Source organism: Leucopleurus acutus, assembly GCF_964270905.1.
Source record: "Leucopleurus acutus genome assembly, chromosome: 11".
In the NCBI taxonomy this organism is placed as follows: Eukaryota; Metazoa; Chordata; class Mammalia; order Artiodactyla; family Delphinidae; genus Leucopleurus; species Leucopleurus acutus.
In genome coordinates this window covers 31,571,302-31,592,214 of record NC_139152.1, presented here as the reverse complement: position 1 = coordinate 31,592,214, position 20,913 = coordinate 31,571,302, and the positions used below count along the sequence as shown (strand labels likewise).

General features: G+C 33.8%; 1 protein-coding gene across 1 annotated transcript in view; it reads right to left on the bottom strand.

The window, feature by feature from the left end:
- The window catches only part of REDIC1 (regulator of DNA class I crossover intermediates 1), a gene marked incomplete at its 3' end in the record, with an annotated part of 72,982 nt that extends 53,949 nt beyond the window's left edge, over positions 1-19,033 (bottom strand). Inside the window, 5 exon segments of the mRNA XM_082850889.1 lie at positions 2,805-2,920; positions 9,549-9,597; positions 10,006-10,138; positions 14,215-14,353; positions 18,998-19,033. Of these exon segments, the coding sequence (XP_082707015.1) occupies positions 2,805-2,920; positions 9,549-9,597; positions 10,006-10,138; positions 14,215-14,320 (404 nt within the window). The 5' untranslated portion in view covers positions 14,321-14,353; positions 18,998-19,033.
- Between the last annotated feature and the right edge of the window lie 1,880 nt (positions 19,034-20,913).

The following is a 20,913-nucleotide window of genomic DNA, read 5'->3' as shown; positions in this document are numbered from 1 at the left end:
AAATCGATTAGGAGAAACATTTCATGCTCATGGATTGGAAGAATCACTTTGTTAAAATTGTTAAATTTGATTGTTAAAATGTTAAAATTTCTCCCAAATTGATCTATAGATTCAACACAATCCCTATAAAAATCCAATTAAACTTTTTTTTTCCCCAGAAACTGACCGGGTGATCCTAAAACTTATATGAAAATGCAAAGGGCTAAGACAACCTAAAACACTTTTGAAAAAGAAGAACAAATTGGAGGACTAATACAAGTCCCAATTTCAAAACTTATACTAAAGCTTTAGTATACGGTGTGACAAACAAAGATAGACATGATTGATAAATAAAACAGAATTGAGATTACAGGGAAAACAAAACATATTTTTGGTCAATTAATTTTCAACAAAAGTCTCAAAGCACTCAGTGGGGAGAAGTTATTCTTCTCTTTCCACAAAAGCAAATGGTGAAATTAAATCCTTACCTCACACCATACATAAAAATTAACTCAAAAATATTAGATTGAGGGGCTTCCCTGGTGGCACACTGGTTGAGAGTCTGCCTGCCAATGCAGGGGACGCGGGTTCATGTCCCGGTCCGGGAGGATTCCACATGCCATGGAGTGGCTGGGCCCGTGAGCCACGGCCGCTGAGCCTGTGCGTCCGGAGCCTGTGCTCCGCAACGGGAGAGGCCTGTGTACCGAAAAAAAAAAAAAAAAAAAAAAATTAGATTAAGGGCTTACCTGGTGGCGCAGTTGTTAAGAATCCGCATGCCAATGCAGGGGACATGGATTCAAGCCCTGGTCCAGGAAGATCCCCATATGCCACGGAGCAACTAAGCCCATGCGCCACAACTACTGAGCCTGTGCTCTAGAGCTCACAAGCCACGACTACTGAACCCATGTGCCACAGCTACTGAAGCCTGTGTGCCTAGAGCCTGTGCTCCACAACAAGAGAAGCCACCACAATGAGAAGCCTGTGCACCTCAACAAAGAGTAGCCCCCGCTCGCCGCAACTAGAGAAAGCTCGCACACAGCAATGAAGACCCAAAACAGCTAAAAATAAATAAATAAATAAAATAAATTTAAAGATAAAATAAAATAAAAAATATTAGATTGAAAACTACAAGACAGAAGAAAACATAAGAGACAATCTTCCTGGCCTTGTCTTAGGCAAAGATTTGTTAACTTTGACACCATATGCATGATTCATAAATTAAAAAATTAATAAATGTGATTTCATCAAAATTAAAACCTTTGTAAAAAAGTTTGGTGTCAAAAAGACACCATTAAGAAAACGAAAAGGGTAAGCATTTCACCAAAGATACATAAATGACTAGGAAGCACATGAAAAGATGCTAACATCATTAGTCATTAGGGAAATGCAAAATTAAAACCCCAATGAGACACCATTACATGTTGACTAGAATGGTGTAAATTTAAAAAAACTGATTGTACCAAGTGTTGTCAAGTATGTGTTGCAAATGGAACTCTCACTTATTGCTCATGGGAATGTAAAAATGACACAAATCACATACACCTACCATATGACCCAGCTATTCCACTTGTAGATATTTACCCAAAATAAATGAAAGCGTATGTCCAAACGAAGATTTCAGTATCAATGTTCATAGTAGCTTTATTTGGAATAGCCAAAACTGGGAGAAAAACATCCAAATGTCCATCAACAGATGAATAAATTGTGCTATGTCCATACAATGGAATAGTACTCAGCAATAAAAAGAAACAGACATTGATATATACAATAAACAATATAGATGAATCTCAGAATAATTATGCTGAGTGAAAAAAGCTAAACAAAAAAAAGGGAGAACATATTGTATGATGCCACTTAAAGACTAATCAATAGTGACAGAAAGCAGATCAGCAGTTGTCTTGGGATGGGAGTAAGGGATGTGAAGTGACCAGAAGAAGCGATTACAAAGGTGCCCAAGAAACTACTGGAGATGATAAATAAGTTCATTATTTTTAACACAGGTCAAAACTTATTGAAGTGCACATTTCAGATAAGTTCACTTTGTTGTACGTTGATTATACATTAATAAAGTTGTAAAAAAAATTTATCTCAGGACAAAGAGAAAACAAAAAGAACTGTTTTGTGGCTATTACAATTCTCCAGGCAAGAAGCAGTGGTTGCTTAGACTGGGATGGAACCCTTTGAGATGAAAATGTAAGTAAATAATTTTAAAGTTTATCAGAATACAGAAATGACAATACTTTGTTGGTGAAATGTATATTGGAAGATGAAGAAAAGGAAGGAATCGAGGACAACTTTTATTTTGGCTTAAGCAGCTGAGTGAATAGTGTTGCCTTTTACTACCATGAAGAAGATGGGTAGCATTACAGAGTCAAGGTTTCTCACCACAATTACCAAGAGTAATTCAAACTGGTTTGACAAGTTCAATGGATTTAAAACAAATAACTAGGGTTTATATACAGACATCTAGAAAATAAAAATAAGACACTGATCAACTATCATAAATATGAAAAAGAAATTAATATGATACGACACAGCAAAAGAAGCAAGTAATTCATGGAGATTATAAAACAGGTACAAAACACCTTGGTTCCAAATATGTTTTAAAATAAATAAATGAAAGGTAAATGTGCACATTAGAAAATAATTACTTATAAGTGTTTTAGTGAAATGCTACATTTTACTGATAGTGTTTTTTTTCTAGAAGTAATATTTAGGTCTGCTTACATTTCTAACAAAAGATATTTGTATCTATTAAAAGTCAAATTAATAATTCAAGGAAAGAATGCTACAGGTTCTTTATTACGTTCAACATCTTTGCTTACCTGTTTAATCTTTCAAGTAATGGTCCAAATTGTGCTGTTTCATATGATGGACTGAAAGTATCTTGACTTTCATTTAATTTAGAAACCAAGGAATTAGAATAATTAACACTACTGAGCTGCAAAAAGAAAGGAAGAGCCTGCCAAAGTGGTAAATGTACATATATACAAGTTAAATTATTTATCACAAATGCCATTTAAGTGAACATATATATACAAAAATGTATTATTTTAGTCTAAAATAAAGTAATTGTGTCCTAATTGAAAACAAAATAAATACTGTTATAACAATGAAAGCAATATCAGTATTTGAGTAATTATTGAAATAACAGGGTTGATACTATGGTCAGCTAAACATTTTCTCAGAGATTAAAAAAAAAATTTAAAAAATACCCAGTACACCAGGATCTTGAGTAAATAAAAGTTAAATTTCTCTGACAAAAAATACATTATCTCTCCCAAGAAAACAGCTATACTTATCTCAGTTTTTCCATTTACTGAGTAATTTTATACTGCTACTTTAATATTTCCAAATATCAATATCATTGAATACAAAATGGAGAAAGTGTTGGAAGACTATTGTGAAAAGCAGTTGAGATAATCCATTTATTAATGTGGAAAGTACCATATAAATATATTGGCCCAGCACTAATCTATCCAGCAACAATAGTTTATATCTGTAGTATATATTTATCTACAAGTCATCAAACATAGAAATGACAAGTCCAAAGACAATCAGTGACAGAAATAGGAAAAAAAGAGGGGGAGACAAGAAGAGATATTGAAAGTCTTAAAAAAAAAAAGATCTGAAGTGAGGGAGAGCTGAAAATAAAGTCTGATAATACATCTCACATCTCAGCCTCAGAGAGACAGTGACAGAGGTGCAGAGACAAAGGTGCATCCCTTGAAGTGAGAAACAAACAAACAAGTCAAAAGAGAAGGGAATATTATATATGGGCTCAAATACTACTTTTCTAGGGAAGTGAGAAGTGAGCCCCAGAACACTTTTTCTTCTAAAATGTTTTTTCAACTCAATTTCTTTTTTATCATATAATTTCATTTTAATTCTTCTCACTTTTCTTGAAATCCCTCCAAATGAACTATTAAATACTTCATTAAAAGGTCACAATGTGACAATATGCCTTGGACAGAGACATTAAACTCTCTTTTTCTCTTCTGTCATATTAAGAATAACATTATTTACCCCTCTGGAGATAATCACTAACCTGCAGTCTATAAGTAGGAGATTACAGAGCATTTCATTCTCTAGCCTATAAACTGATCTAGGATGCAAGTTTTAGTCTTATAAAATACAAACTGAATGGGTACTTGGATGTTTTTCACTGCATCTTTCAAAAATTATTGGGTGCTCAAATTAATAAGGCTAACACATATCACTGAAACATAATACTTCATTTTATCTCTTCTGAAAAACAGAAAACATACTTTAATAAAATTGAATCATGTTATATATTATATATAACTATAATATAGCATGATATATAACTATAATTTATAAATTTTTAATTATAAATTAATTTTAAAATAATAACTACATAAATATGGCATAAAATTACTGCATGCTAAAAATGGGAGAAATTCAAACTAAATATTCCTATTAATAAGACAGTGTTTATACAACCATTTTCCTATCATTATACATTAGTAATCTTTAATAATTTTATTTTTAAACTCTATATAAATTTAATAAAAAATCATTTCTTGGTATGTTCTATGGCAGATATATTTCAGAATTTTAAATTTTGGACATTTTCATATTTTTACTTTAGAGTACACAATGATTGAACAATATTTTAGCAGTACACATCTCTATATAAATATATTTGTATAATTATAATTGAAGTGCATATAACGTTGTTATCTGACAAATCATAAAAAGAATCAAGCCATCACAACTCATACTTTAACAGGCTACTATGATATCACTGAGATTATGTACTGCTATTCACAAGAGCCTTTCCATAACATGTCTACCAGGCCACCATTATATCACCAACTAGATATTTACTGTGATTACAATCATACTACTATATAACACACTGAACGATTTTCAATTTCACTATCAATTTTATAAAAAATGATTTTTTTCAAAGATTTTTAAAAAACACTTCAGTTTTTGGATTCATAATCTTCTACAGTGCAGAGAATTAAGTTTTTGACCTTTGAGGAACAATTACACTTAATTTATATCTTATTTTAGCTATAACTATAGCAATTCGCAACTAATATTTTTAAATCTATAAAAAGAGAAAGGAATATATCATAAAAATATAATAATATCAAAATGCTAAGAACTCGTGATCCAAAGATATCTGTTCATTCTGCTTCTCTTCATATGCAACTTTCTGAAGACTAGGTGCTATTCTGGGAATGAAATTTAGTTTTGTAATATTTCTATTGGAAGATAATTCAGCTGAAAAAGATGGTGGAGTGAAACTGCAGTTTTCTGTTCTGTTGAATTGAGGTTCAGACATTCTATATGAGTCCATGACTTGTGATGACTATATGAAAGAAGATACAATAATTTGGTTTGCCAAAATGTAAAAACCAGAGAAGATGAAAGTGAAAATAGAAGTGCAAAAAGATCATGGGTTGCAGAAAAAGTCCCAAGGAAAGGCAAGCCCATCAGTAATGGACAAGACTTATTAAGACAAGAGAGGTTATCAACTAAGATTATACTTAAGAGCTCCTTTTCATTTGCCTTTATCACACTTGGTCCCCTCCATCCTCAAGCCCCATTCTCCTACATGCCATCTCCTAAAGATGGGAAACCTGAGTTTCATTAACCCACATTACAGGTGAAAAGATTTCCAAGAGATTTTAGTGTCACTGTTGTTATCTTTCTCTAGTATAACTTTAGCAATTCAAAGGAAAGAAAAGGTAATGAATAATATAGCCTTAGACCTTAATATTTCAAGCTTTAATCACAATCTGTGCATTTTCTAATTGATTAAAATTTTATTTGCTAAAAGTAGTTCTAAGAGGGAAGTTTATAGTGATACAAGTTTACCTCAGGAAACAAGAAAAACCTCAAACAACCTAACCTTACACCTGAAGCAACTACAGAGAGAAGAACAAACAAAACCCAAAGTTAGTAGAAGGGAAAAAAATCATAAACATCAGAGCAGAAATAAATAGGATAGAGACCAAGAAAACAATAGAAAAGATCAATGAAATTAAAAGCTGGTCCTTTGAAAAGATAAACAAAATTGATAAACCTTTAGCCAGACTCATAAAGAAAAAGGGGAGGGCACCCAAAGCAATAAAATTAGCAATGAAAAAGAAGTTACAACCAACACCACAGAAATACAAAGGACCATAAGAGACTGCTACAAACAACTATATGCCAAGAAAATGGACAACCTAGAAGGAATGTACAAATTCTTAGACAGGTACAATCTTCCAAGACTGAACCAAGAAGAAATAGAAAATATGACAGACCAATCATAAGTACTGAAATTGAATCTGTGATTTAAAAACTCCCAACAAACAAAAGTCCAGGACCAGATGACTTAACAGGAGAATTCTGCCAAATATTTAGAGAAGAGTTAACATCTACCCTTCCGAAACTATTCCAAAAAATTGCAGAGAAAGGAACACTTCGAACTCATTCTATGAGGCCACCATCACCCTGATACAGAAACCAGACAAAGATACCTTCAAAAAAGAAAATTACAGGCCAATATCACTGATGAACTTAGATACAAAAATCCTCAACAAAATATTGGCAAATCAAAACCAACAATACATTAAAAGGATCATACACCATGATCAAGCGGGATTTATACCAGGGATGCAAGGATTTTTCAATATCCACAAATTAATCAGCATGATACACCACATTAACAAACTGAAGAATAAAAACCATATGATCATCTCAATAAATACAGAAAAAGCTTTTGATAAAATTCAACATCCCTTGATGATAAAAACTCTCCAGAAAGTGGTCATAGAGGGAACATACCTCAACATAATAATGGCCATATATGACAAACCCACAGATAACATCATACTCAACAGTGAAAAGCTGAAAGCATTTCCTCTAAGATCAGGAACAAGACAAGAATGTCCACTCTTGTGGACACAGTTTCTGTCTTTTTTTAAAAGTTCCAAACATAAGCTATATCATATGATATTTATTCAACACAGTTTTAGAAGTCCTAGCCATGGCAATCAGAGAAGAAAAAGAAATAAAAGGAATCCAGACTGGAAAACAGAAAGTAAAACTGTCACTGCACATGACATGATACTATACATAGAAAATCCTAAAGATGCTACCCAAAAACTACTAGAGCTCATCAGTGAATTCGGTAAAGTTGCAGGATACAAAATTAATATATAGAAATCTGTTCCATTTCTATATGCTAACAATGAAAGATCAGAAAGAGAAATTAAGGAAACAATCCCATGTACCATTGCATCACAAAGATTAAAATATCTAGGAATAAACCTACCTAAGAAGGCAAAAGACCTGTACTCTGAAAACTATAAGACACTGATGAAAGAAACTGAAGGTGACACAAACAGTTGGAAAGATACACTGTGTTCCTGGATTGGAAGAATTAATGTTGTTAAAATGACTGCACTGTCCAAGGCAATCTACAGATTCAATGCCAGCCCTACCAAATTACCAATGGAATTTTTCACAGAATTAGAACAAAATTTTAAAAAATTTGTATGGAAACACAAAAGACCCCAAATAGCCAAAGCAATCTTGAGAAAGAAAAACAGAGCTGGAGTAATCAGTCTCCCTGACTTCAGACTACAAAGCTACAGTATTCAAAACATATGGTACTGGTACAAAAACAGACATATAGATCAATGGAACAGGACAGAAAGCCCAGGCACCTATGGCTAATTAATCTATGATAAAGGAGGCAAGAATATACAATGGAGAAAAGACAGTTTCTTCAGTAAGTGGTGCTGGGGAACCTGGACAGCTACATGTAAAAGAATGAAATTACAACATTCTCTAATACAATGTAAAATATAAACTCAAAATGGATTAAAGACCTAAATGTAAGATTGGATACTATAAAACTCCTAGAGGAAAACATAGGCAGAACACTCTTTGACATAAATCACAGCGATTTGGATCCATCTTTTTGGATCCATCTCTTGGAATAATGGAAATAAAAACAAAAATAAACAAATGGGATCTAATTAAACTTAAATGCTTTTGCAGCAAAGGAAACCATAAAAAAATCAAAAGACAACCTACAGAATGGGAGAAAATATTTGCAAGTGATGAGACTGATAAGGGATTAATTTCCAAAATATACAAACAGCTCATACAGCTCAACAGCAAAAAAACAAATAACCTATCAAAAACTGGGTAGTAGATCTAAATAGGCATTTCTCCAAAGAAGACATACAGGTAGACAAAAGACACATGAAATGATGCTCAACATTGCTAATTATTTGAGAAATGAAAATCAAAACTACAATGAGGCATCACCCCAACACCGGTCAGAATGGCCCTTAAAAAGTCTACAAACAATAAATGCTGGAGAGGGTGTGGAGAAAAGGGAACCCTCCTACACACTGTTGGTTGGAATGTAAACTGATACAGCCACTTTGGAGAACAGTATGAAGGTTCCTTAAAAACTAAAAATAGAGCTACCATATGATCCTGCAATCCTACTCCTGGGCATATATCTGAGGAAAACCATAATCCGAAAAGATACATACACCCAAATGTTCTTTGCAGCACTATTTACAATAGCTGAGATGTGGAAGCAAACCTAAATGTCTACAAATAAATGGATAAAGAAGATGTGGTTTATAGTTACAATGGAATATTACTCATCCATAAAAAAGAATGAAATAATGTCTTTTGCAGCAACATGGACAGACCTAGAGACTACCAGACTAAGTGAAGTCAGACAGAGAGAGACAAATATCATATGATATAGCTTATATGTGGAATAAAAAAAAAAGATACAAATGAACTTATCTACAAAACAGAAATAGACCCACAGACATAGAAAACAAACTTACAGTTACCAAAGTGGAAAGGGAGGGGGGAATAAATTAAGAAGTTGGAATTAATGTATACACACTAGTATATACAGAATGGATAATCAACAAGTCCTAGTGTATAGCACAGAAAAATACACTCAATATTTTGTAATAACCTATAAGGGAAAAGAATCTGAAAGAGAATATATATATATATATATATATATATATATATATACACACATACATACATATATATATAACTGAATCACTGTGTTGTACACCTGAAACTAACATGACATGCAAATCAACTATACTTCAATTTAAAAAAATAAAAATGTTTAAATTAAAAATTATTTGCTAAAAAATAATCATTTGCAATACTTTAAAAAATAATCTTAGAAACACTGTGAATATTGAAAATCACAATTTGATGTAAAATAAAATAATCTGATCACTATGTTTGAAGAGATGAATTACTCAATGATCACATGAACCCAAAGTAGGAATCTCCTAATGAATTATCCTTTGCAGTTTGTCAGTAACAAGCAGAATCAAATGTTATGCACATGTAGGCCTAGTCTACTTTACCAGAACTCCAAATTGTTTCTCATAAGCAATCAGTTAAAATATTTTAATGTATAGGTTCCTTACATTAAAAACTTTTAAAAGAATAATTTTAAGGACTATAATTTTCTCCAGTATTTGAAAAATTTATATCATTTGGTGGCATGTCACAATAGTCAAAAAAAAAAAAAAACTCACCTGAACTAGATCAAATTCTTCCTTGCTGCTTAGTCTTTGATAGTATATACTAACGAAAATAAAATTTTAAGGTTAAAAATATAGCTGGCAATAAAATTGACCATCTTTTTATATCTATTTAAATTTCATACTGTTCTACACAAATACTTGAAAACATATGGAACTCTAAGTAACTCTCTTCATTCCAGGGTTATAATATTACTGAGTTTTCTAAAAATTATATTATTACAAGAGAGACATTTTTATGATAAAGAAAGTGAAACTGTGTACAAAAACTTAGTGTGGACATTTGGTCATTTGATAAAGGTCTTAATAGTTTAATAATATTATAACAGCCGAACAAATAAAAACTGAAGCTTAGAAGGATAAATCCTTTGTACATTTTCCAATGAATAAATGAGTGTTAATAATGACCCATTTTAAATACCTAATAATATACAACTTAGCTAAAACCTACTTGTTTTCTACATCATCAATGCAGAGGTTAGATGGTACACAGGGAGGTGACATTGGAAGCTCTATATCATGCTTTCTTAGGGGCATTTTTATGTCTCTATTCATATTCACGTGGATTGGTTTTCTCACAGTTTCTATAATGAAAAAAATTACAATTACAATTTATAAAAATCTATAAGAATAATAAAATCTTTTAAAAGCGTTGTTTGATATACTATGTTCATTAAATAAATGTACATTTTAGAAATTTACTGAAAACCACCTATATTCTATAGATATATATGCTAGAAGTCATTACAATACTATCACAGTAAGTCAAATCATCTCTTTTTCTTCATCATCTTATATATTCCTCGTGAAAGGGGCTCTACTCACTTCTACTTTTTACTTCCTCCAAGACTTCCCTGACGCCCAGACTATATCAGATGTTGTCTGATACATTCCCATAAAGCTATATAAGTTCTCTATTATAGCACTTACCATAGTTTGCAGTACTTGATTAACTCTATTTCCCTCACTAGATTTTTAAACTTTATAGAGCAGAATCCTTGTCTCTCTTTATAGAAGAAGTCTCTATTTTGTCTGTTCAGTACTTTTGACAACTCTTCTGTGAAATGCTTTTACACATGCACCAACTATGTAGTTCTAGTGGAGACTTTCTATTATAAAACCCTGCCTTTCTGGAAAAAATAATGGGTACCCATCTGACCCAAGAAGAATTAATAATTGTTCCCTCTGGTTATAAGTAATTGTTCCATGGCAGCGTGGATGGGACGGGAGCCTGGGGGAGAATGGATACATATATATGTAGGTTTGAATCGCTTTGCTGTGCACCTGAAACTGTCACAACATTGTTAATCAGCTATACTCCAGTATAAAATAAAAAGTTAAAAAAATAAGTAATTGTTCCAGTGCTGGGCCCTGGCACCAGTAGGGCAAGGCAACATCCCTCCAGTGGAATTTTTTAAAGCTCAGAACCAGAGAAACAGATCTCAGTATTTCCCTGGTAGCAAAACTAGGAGAGATGAGCAATATTAGTTTTTTAAGGTAATGTGTTTTTTTGTTTGTTTGTTTTTGCAGTATGCGGGCCTCTCACTGCTGTGGGCTCTCCCGTTGCGGAGCACAGGCTCCGGACGCACAGGCTCAGCAGCCATGGCTCACGGGCCCAGCCGCTCTGCGGCATGTGGGATCCTCCCAGACCGGGGCACGAACCCGGGTCCCCTGCATCAGCAGGCGGACTCTCAACCACTGCGCCACCAGGGAAGCCCCTAAGGTAATGTTTTAAGCCTCAATGATGAAGACGGTCTGAGAGAATGAAGCTAATATCTGAAGTGAGAAAGAATCTTGGCTGTATTCAAGTCCCTGATCCAAGCAGTCTCTGAGGCCTGGCTGCACCACAGCCCTTCCTTTTAGTTAAGTGCCTTGGTCCCTTCAAGGCTGCTGTAACAGAATACCATAGTCTGGGTGGATTATAAACAACAGAAATTTAGTTCTCAGTCTGGAGGCTGCGAAGTCCAAGATCAAGGCGCTGGCAGATGTGGTGTCTGGTGAGGGCCTGCTTCCTGTTCACAGACAGCCATCTTCTCACTGTGCCTTCAGATGGCAGAAAGGGAAAGAGAGCTCTCTGGGGTCTCTTTAATAAGGATACAATGCTATCCATGAGGGCTCCACCTTCATGACATTATCACTTCCTAAATGTCCCTCTTGAACATTAGGGATTAAGATTTCAACATATGAGTTTGGAGGGGGGGGACACAAACATTCAATTCACAACATTAAATAAGTATATATTTTTAAATGTCTGTTGTTTGCAGCCATGAGTCCTCACTAATAAAGTCTTGCTTTTGTAGGAGAGTAGAAATATCTCTATCCTCTACCTTTCTAAACTCCCAGCTGGGGCCCCTGTAACAAAACAGGGATTAACAAGAGGAAAACATTCAAATTTACTTAATATAGGTTTTACATAGAAAACTTCAAAAAGAAAATGAAGACCCAAAGAAGTGTTTAAACCTGAGCATTTTAATGCTAGGTTTGACGAACAATGGAAAGTCATAAAGAATGTGATAGGACAAAAAAAGGGTATGAGCAAAGTGTAGTAAACTGGGGGAAACAGCAGTCCCGTTCATTTAGATTCCTCTCAGTGCCCCTCTGTCTTGGAGATAAAGATGTTCCTTTCCTCCAGGTATAGGGTACCTCTCACATGAGAATCCTTCCTGCACATGCTGCTTCTCAAATTCCTTCAACTTAAAATATTCAAAATGCCAAGGTGCCATATTTTGGGGTATCATGTCCCGACCTTGTCACTTCCTATTCTATTCCCAGCATCCAACACAATACTTATGGTAGGTATTCAGTAAACATATGTTGAATGCATAAGTGAAAAGAAAGTAAGGGAGAAAGAAAATACATAAAGATATATTCATCATCAGACAGCACATGCAAGAGAACAAAACTGGAACCTTATCTTACACCATACACAAAAATCAACTCAAAATGGATTAAAGCCTTAATTATAAGACCCTAGGGACTTCCCTGGCATTCCAGTGGTTAAGACTCCACACCCCCAGTGCAGGGAGCAAGGGTTTGATCCCTGGTCTGGGAACTAAGATCCCACATGCCACATAGTGTGGCCAAAAAAAAAAAAAAAAGTAAAAATTATAAGACTCGAAACCATAAAACTCCTAGAAGAAAACATAAAGGTTAAGCTCCTTGACATCCATCTTGGCAATGATTTTTTGAATTTGACAGCAAAACAAAGACAACTAAAGCAAATATAAACAAGTGAGACTACATTAAACTAAAAAGCTACTGCACAGCAAAAGAAACCATCAACAAAATGAAAAGGCAACCTATGGAATGGGAGAAAATATTTGCAAATCATGTATCTAATAAGGGATTAATATCCACCATATATAAAGAACTCACATAAGTCATTAGCAAAAAAATAATCTAATTTAAAAATGGGCAGAGGACCTGAATAGACATTTTTCCAAAGACATACAAATGGCCAACAGGTGCTCAACATCACTAATCATCAGGGAAATGCAAATCAAAACCACAATAAGACATCTTCTCATACCTGTCAGAAGGACTATTATCAAAAAGAGAAGAGATAACAAGTGTTGACAAGAATGTGGAGAAAAGGGAACCCTTGTGCACTGTAGAATCTTAAAAAAAAATGTAGAATCACTTACATGTAGAGTCTTAAAAAAAAAATGTCAAACTCATAGAAACACAGAGTAGAAAAGTGGTTTCCAGGGGCTGGGGATTGGAGAGTAGGGGAAATAGGGAGAGGCTGGTAAAAGGGCACAAACTTTGAGCTGTATGATGATTAAGGTCTGAAGATCTAGTGTAAAATGTGGTGACTATAGTTGATAACACTGTATTATACAAGTGAAGAAAATAAAAGGTAAATTCAACAGACAGATTTACAACAAAAGCTTTTACTCCCAAAGTCCATGAATAACATATTTACTTTTACTACAGTAAAAGTTTTTTACTTGTGTAAACTGCCATCTGCGGAGGGAGAAACAAAAATGGCAGAGAAAGGAAAAGAGGGGATACTAAGAACAGTATGATCAATTTCTATCCATCATTTATGAACTCTCTTACTTCTTTAAGCTCTCATTTTAGCATTTATTTTAAAAATTAAATATCAGACACAAGTTCCCTTTAGAGAAAAAAAAATACTCTGATTAAACTTTTTATTTACTTAAAGAATCAAAGTGCATGCCAAAAGGAATTTTATTTTGAAGTATTAGACTACCATAGTTAATACCCCAGGAATGCCTACGAAATTATTCAGATTGTGAGATAGGAAACTGACAAAAATTCTTTCAGCTCTTCCTTTCAAACAAATTCTCTAAATAGTATAAGATAGTAAATACATTTATTTCCTTCTCTTTAGCTAAACTTTGATAACTATCTGCCTAGACAGAATAATGTAATAACTGAAACAGCTGCACTGTAATAAGTCTAACCATACCTTATAAAATTAATTTTATATAACACTTAACCTAAAAATAAAAGTAAATGGATTAAACAACAGATTTTAAGCAAAAATTAACAAATCTTATTTAACCAGGCAACCAAGTTTTAAAATTAGTTTACTTTCCACATCCTTTGAGTTCTAAAATTACACTTATTAGAGAACTAAGTCTTATAATCACATCAGAATCAAAACAAAATGGTATTAGAAAAACTTACTTACCAGGTGTTTCCTTCTGGCAAGATATCTGATTTACCATATACAGGTTAAGGAGGTCTAAACTGACAGCAGAATTTTTGACAGGGGATGAAACTCCCAGTAATTCCATTTTTGATTTTAACCTTTTCTTTTCAAAATATTCCTAAAGTAATTATAAATAAAAAGTTATTGCAGCAACTATATGGTTTCAGGCAGAATCATAAATAATAAAAAGCAATAATACAATCAAATAATTGACTTGATTTTTTTTTTTTTTTTTTTGCAGTATGCGGGCCTCTCACTGTTGTGGCCTGTCCCGTTGCGGAGCACAGGCTCCAGACTTGCAGGCTCAGTGGCCATGGCTCATGGGCCCAGCCGCTCCGCGGCATGTAGGATCTTCCCAGACCAGGGCACGAACCTGTGTTCCCTGCATCGGCAGGCGGACTCTCAACCACTGCGCCACCAGGGAAGCCCTTGACTTGATATTTTTATATTTTTGTGACATGCTTTATATGTTTACAAATTAAAATCAATCATGATAACTTGCAGTTTGCCTAAAGAGTCTAAATTTCACAGCCTCTTATAATCTTTCTTTTGTTAAATGTAATACTTTTAAGACAGAACTTTATAAAGACATTCACAGGTATCAAAAATTATCTGAATGTAGAAAGTTTTTAAAAATCTGATAAAACAAATCTGACAGGCTACAAATTTGTTTTTCTACAAAGTGTGCTATTCTATAGATATAAAATTCCTTAAAGATATTCTCAGCTGGGTGCCATTAAAAGTCAACTGAGATGAGAAGAGGGGGGAAAAAAAGCAGCTATGTGAGAAATAATCTGCAGCCAAAGCCAATTTAATTCCCTTTGTTATACCTCCATGACTACAATTTTTTTTAAATCAGACTTGTACATAATTATCTTTTATCGTCCAGCATTTATTCTCTTCTTGGTTGTTTGAACTTAATTATTCTTCCTTATCTTCATTCTTTTCTTTCAGATTATACCCTTAATTTACCAAGTTCAAAGGCATTTATTTGTTTAAAACTTATTTATTGAGCAACTACTATGTACTAACACTATAAGAAATTGTGAAAACATCTTCTCTTCCATTAATAATTCATAATACACTGCCATAAATGTGATTATAAATGTGAGATATCAAAAATGAGGAAGGTCCAAGATGGCAAAAAAACTAAAGAAGAAGTATTGCTTTTCCAAGAAATTAAAGCTCTTTCACATTAACCTTTCAGAATATCATTAATTATAATAGACATTTATACTGTAGACTTAGACTTAAGATTGTAAAAAACTTGTAAGAATTGTAAGAAACGTACCAGTTCTCAAGCAACAAAGTAAATGTCATGTTGTTATGCAAAATTAACCGTAGATAAACATATCTGTTTATAATTTGTTTCAGTGATTTGCAATCCCAAATTGGACTTAAATGTCTTAGAAAAGATCACACTATGGTTCAGCAATGAAATGACAGTACCTTCAGGATGTAAATATTTTTTTCCCTTGAAAAAACTGACTATGGATCTTACAATTGATGATATCTTAGAATTAAGATGCTATTTCTTAAGGCAGTATACTTTGTGATGAATAAGACTATGGTGAGAGAGACACTGACACAAATAATTACAATACCATGTGATAGGAGGTTATAGGATCTACCCCAAAAGGGTAGTCAACCTATGGGTAGGTGGTGGGAGGTCAGGCAGAGGAGGAGAGGGAAGGTTTCTTATGAAATTATTTCTAAGGTAGATGGATGAGTCAAGAGTAAACCAGAGGATAGAAATATAAGGGTCTAGGAATAAGGAAGAACAGTACAACGACTATCTACAAAGCTAGTAAGTCTTTATTTCAGGGGACACTGTGCTGAAGAGAATGGATCCTCATACTCTAGATATCATGATAGCCTCTAATCTTTGTGTTCCCAGAAAGAACAAAGATATGTGACTAATTGATTTACCTGACAAGGTTAGGCTCAATTTTTCTATCAAGTTTCATTTGGTAGAGCCAAACAGAAAATAATTAGAAAAACCTCAGGAAATAATCAATTTTTAACTTGATAATAGCTATTTAAAAGAAGCAGCTAGAGAGACAGGAATAGAATCTGGAGAATGTGTTGAAGAAAGCAAGGTAAAAGCTTGTTTTGAGATAAAGGGAGTGTACAGTTCTCCAAATGGAGACTGTCCACTTTATGAAGTGTTGAATGGTTTGTTTATATCTCACACACCTACAAAAAGAAAAGATGGAGGTAATGGTAAACTGCAGGAGATAATGACATATTAAAGTAAGTTGGACTGAAAAATATCTTGGAATTGAACAACATGAAGTTCAATTTCAGCATTAGCAAGAGCTGTATAGTGGAGTGTACTGAGAAGTGAACGGGAGGTAAGTGGGAAGGGGCATAGCAGAAAAGGGAAAGGATCCAGAGAGAGCTTTTACTTGTTTCAACAGGAGAGAATTGAGTATGTATGATATCTATGCAAAACCTCCAGTTGACCCAGAATAGCTGAAGATACAAGAAAGGGGTGAAGTAATTGATGCAGTGAGGTCCCTGAGAAAGCAGAAGTAAATGGAATCCAGATCACAGATAGAGAGACCTTGACAAAAGGAAACTACTTCCTTAGTTACAGGAAGGAAAGAGAAGATGGGTGAAGATATAAGATGGTTTATAGAACTGGTGATAGAAATTTCAGATAATTCTCATCTGATAGCTTCTATCTCCTTTGAAATATGAGACACGGTCATCTAATGAGCATGAAGGGATAAAGAACAGGGTTGGGGAAGAGAGGCTTGAGGAGACAAAGGAAGGTATGAAATTTTCAAGGAATAAGAAAATGACATGACTAGAGATCAACACTTTGGGAAAGGGCCATGAGTCTTTTTCTTTCTTATAAATATTCAAAAGAATGATCCAAATAGAGTTAGATTATTTTTTGAAAAATAGTCTGGGGACAGATGACATTCATAGGTTATTTAGTTATTGAGTGCCTATGTTACACACAATTCTAGGCACAGGAGATACAGAATGAATAAAAGTGATAAGACCCCTTTTTTATGAATATATGTTAATAGGGGGTGGGGGAAGAGAACAGAATCAACAAATTTATAAGAAAATACCAGACTTTGAAAAGAGTGATGAATAAGAGCGAGTACTGAAGAGAGAGTAACTGGAGGGTGGGGAGCTATTTGATGTAGTGATCAGAGAAAGCCAGTCTAAGATACTTTAGCTGAGACCCAAGATTGATAAGCCAGACATAAAACTATCTCAAGGGAGAATTTTCCAGAGAAAGGGAAGAAGAGTGGCAGAAGGAGGCTCAGTGTGGTTGAAATACAATGAACAATAGGGCGAGTAGTAAAAAATAAGGTCAGAGAAGCAGGCAGCATGCAGAACCTTTAGGTCCTTTTAGATATGTTTAAATCAGATTTATTCTAAAAGCAATGAAAAGTAATTGAGGCTTTTAAGCAGGGAAATGATAAATTCTGGCTTGTGTTTTTAAAAAAATCATACTAACTGCTGTGTGAAGAATAGAATACAAAAGAGTAAAAGAAAAAGCAAAAAAGTTTTTGATAAATTCAATGACATTAAAAGTAAGAACTTTCCTTCAAAGATATCATTAAGGAAGTAAAAATAAAGCTATGGAGTACACATATAACTGACAAAGAATTCCTAAATGTATAAAGACACAATAAGAAAAAGACAAAGAACCCAAAGAAAAAAAATTTTAAATACTTGGAAAAGCACCTCATGAAACAGAAAACCTGGAGACACAAGAGGGAAGAGATATGGGGATATATGTGTATGTATAGCTGATTCACTTTGTTATAAAACAGAAACTAATACACCATTGTAAAGCAATTATACTCCAATAAAGATGTTAAAAAAAAACCCAAAACAGAAAACCTGAATGAAAAAATAGTCAGCTTCATTAGTAGTCAAGAAAATACAAGTTAAACTTACAATAAGGTATAATTTCACTGAGTTAACAAAAATCCTGCTTACATCATAATCACTCCCTTGCTTTTCTTTAAATTTTACTACCTTTGAACATATTTTTACTGTTTTGGAACTTTTTGTAAATGGAATCTCACTGCTTGTATTCTTCTGTGAGTTGCTTCCCTTGCTCAACATTGTTTTTGAGATTCATCTACATTAATTACATTCAGATGATACATTTCATGGCTATACCATTACTTGGGTAGGCCACAATTTGCTTAACCATTCTACTGCTCCTGAATGTTTGGGTGCTCCCTTTTCTCTCCCCTGTACCCTGTCCTTCTTCTTCCTCTCTTTCTCCTTTCTTTTTTTTTTTTTGTTTGCTACTTAACAACAACGATTCAAACAAGCATGTACATAAAGTGCACTTGTGGAAGTTTCTCTGGGATATATACTGCTCAGTTGCAAGGCATATACATGCTCAACATTACTATGTAATACAATCAATGTAAAAATTTTAAAAAACACTAAAAAAAGTAGGAAATAGGTTATAAGGTCATTATAGTACTCTGGGCAATAAATGATAATGATGTGGATCAGGGGGCTAACAGTACAGTTAGTGAGAATTGATCAGACTTGGGATATATTGGAACTAGATGACAACAAGAATCAACATGATCCTTAACTCTCTGCCTGAGCAAAATGGGTAGCTAATTAAGCTATCTACAAGAAGGAAGAAGACTAAAGAAAGATGGTCTTCCAGTTTCACTCAGGTGAATTTATCAACCTTGGAAAAGTGCTCCAAAAGATCACTGTTCTCATAAGGCTATAAGACACAATAAAAATATTTTTTCTTTACCTTTTGCTTTCTCCTTTCCTGCTTGATCAGAACTCTGGTCCTGAAAAGGGAAGCATGATAAAACATATAATAATTAAAGAAATAGTCTCTAAAACAACTGCCATTTTAGCTGAATTGAAGACTTGGAATTAAAATCTAAAAGTGTAGTGACAACTGTGAAAATGTTCTTAAATTATCTGTAAAGTATATATACTGCTTCACAAAATTTTCCCAGATAGAAAATCCAAGAACTAATAAAAAAGACTCTAGACCTATGATGAATAATTAAGCATAAAATAAACCTGTTATGAAAAACAAGATAAGTAGAGAAATAAATGCACTGGAAAGAATGTATCACTGAAACATTCTCATCTGATAGCAATATTCTTGGTCAACACTGCTATTTTCTTTGCCTTTCCTTGTATTTCAATATTCTACTGAAATCAACATGGAATAGAGAGAAGATCAAAATCTATATAGGATCTAAGGAAATGTTAAGTTTATTATTAGAGCAACTTCAGTTACATTAATATATCAGCTATGTGTACCTGAAACCTCACGACTTCTTTAAAAAACAGCTATTCATATGGATGTGCTTCAAACCACATAATCTTTGTGCCAAAAACTGCACTGAATCCCAATGGTAATGCAGTATTTAACAGTTATAAAATATTTGCTCTATTAATAATAGCAGAACACTATAAAACATTGATAATAGAGTCAGATCTACACAATATATCTTTTGGATATACATGAAACTATACTCTCAAATTCAAGATTTGTGCAAGAATTATAAGTAAAATAACAAAATGTATTTTAGCTATGTGAGATTATGTAATAATAAAATGAAAATAAAATTGCTAAAAATGAGTACCATAAATCTTGTACCATTCTAGATACTCCAGAATCTTTACATGTATAAACTCATTTAATCTTCATAGCAAATCTATAAGGTAAGTTCTATTTTTATCCCCATTTTACTGATGAAGAAACTAAGACACAGAGAAGTTAAGTAATTTGCCCAAGGTCATACTGCTAATAAGTGGTAGAACCTGGATTCAAATCCAAGAAATCTAGCTTTAAAATTTTTAACCAGTTTCTTTTACTGCCTGCCAAGTATGCCAACTGTGAATATACAAAGCTGTTCATTTTTCCAAATGATTTTCATAAACTACATGAATGACAGTTACTGAATATCCCCAGACTCTGCCACTTTATTTTTTTTAATAAATTTATTTATTTTTGGCTGTGTTGGGTCTTCGTTGCTGTGCGCAGGCTTTTCTCTATTTGCAGTGAGCGGGGGCTACTCCACGTTGTTGTACGCAGGCTTCTCATTGCGGTGGCTTTCCTTGCATGGGCTAGAGCATGGGCTAGAGCATGGGCTAGAGCATGGGCTCTAGGGCGGGTGGGCTTCAGTAGTTGCGGCACACGGGCTCAGTAGTTGTTGCTCACGGGCTCTAGAGCACAGGCTCAGTAGTTGTGGTGTATGGGCTTAAGTTGCTCTGTTGCATGTCATATCTTCCTGCACCAGGGATCATACCCGTGTCCCCTGCATTGGCAAGTGGATTCTTAACCACTGCACCACCAGGGAAGTCCTCTGCCACTTACTGAACTTGTTCTTTAACATATTTCCCAATAGTATGTCTTAAATTGACCATTTTGAGGTCACTGAACAATAAATCCAAACTATTCTGCTCCATGCAGCATAACTGTACTGTTGGCATTCAAACTTTAGAAAAGAAAAAGGAAACAAATTACACTTCATTAACTCATTAAATACTAAGGCTAGAGAGGACCTTTGGGATTAGTTTATTCTCCATCATTTCAAAACTTAAAAAACTTTGGCACAGAGAGAAAAGTGACTTTTCAAAGTCAGAAATATAAGAAATATGATAGAGGCTGCAATAACACTAAACAATCCAGATTATAAAGAGAAA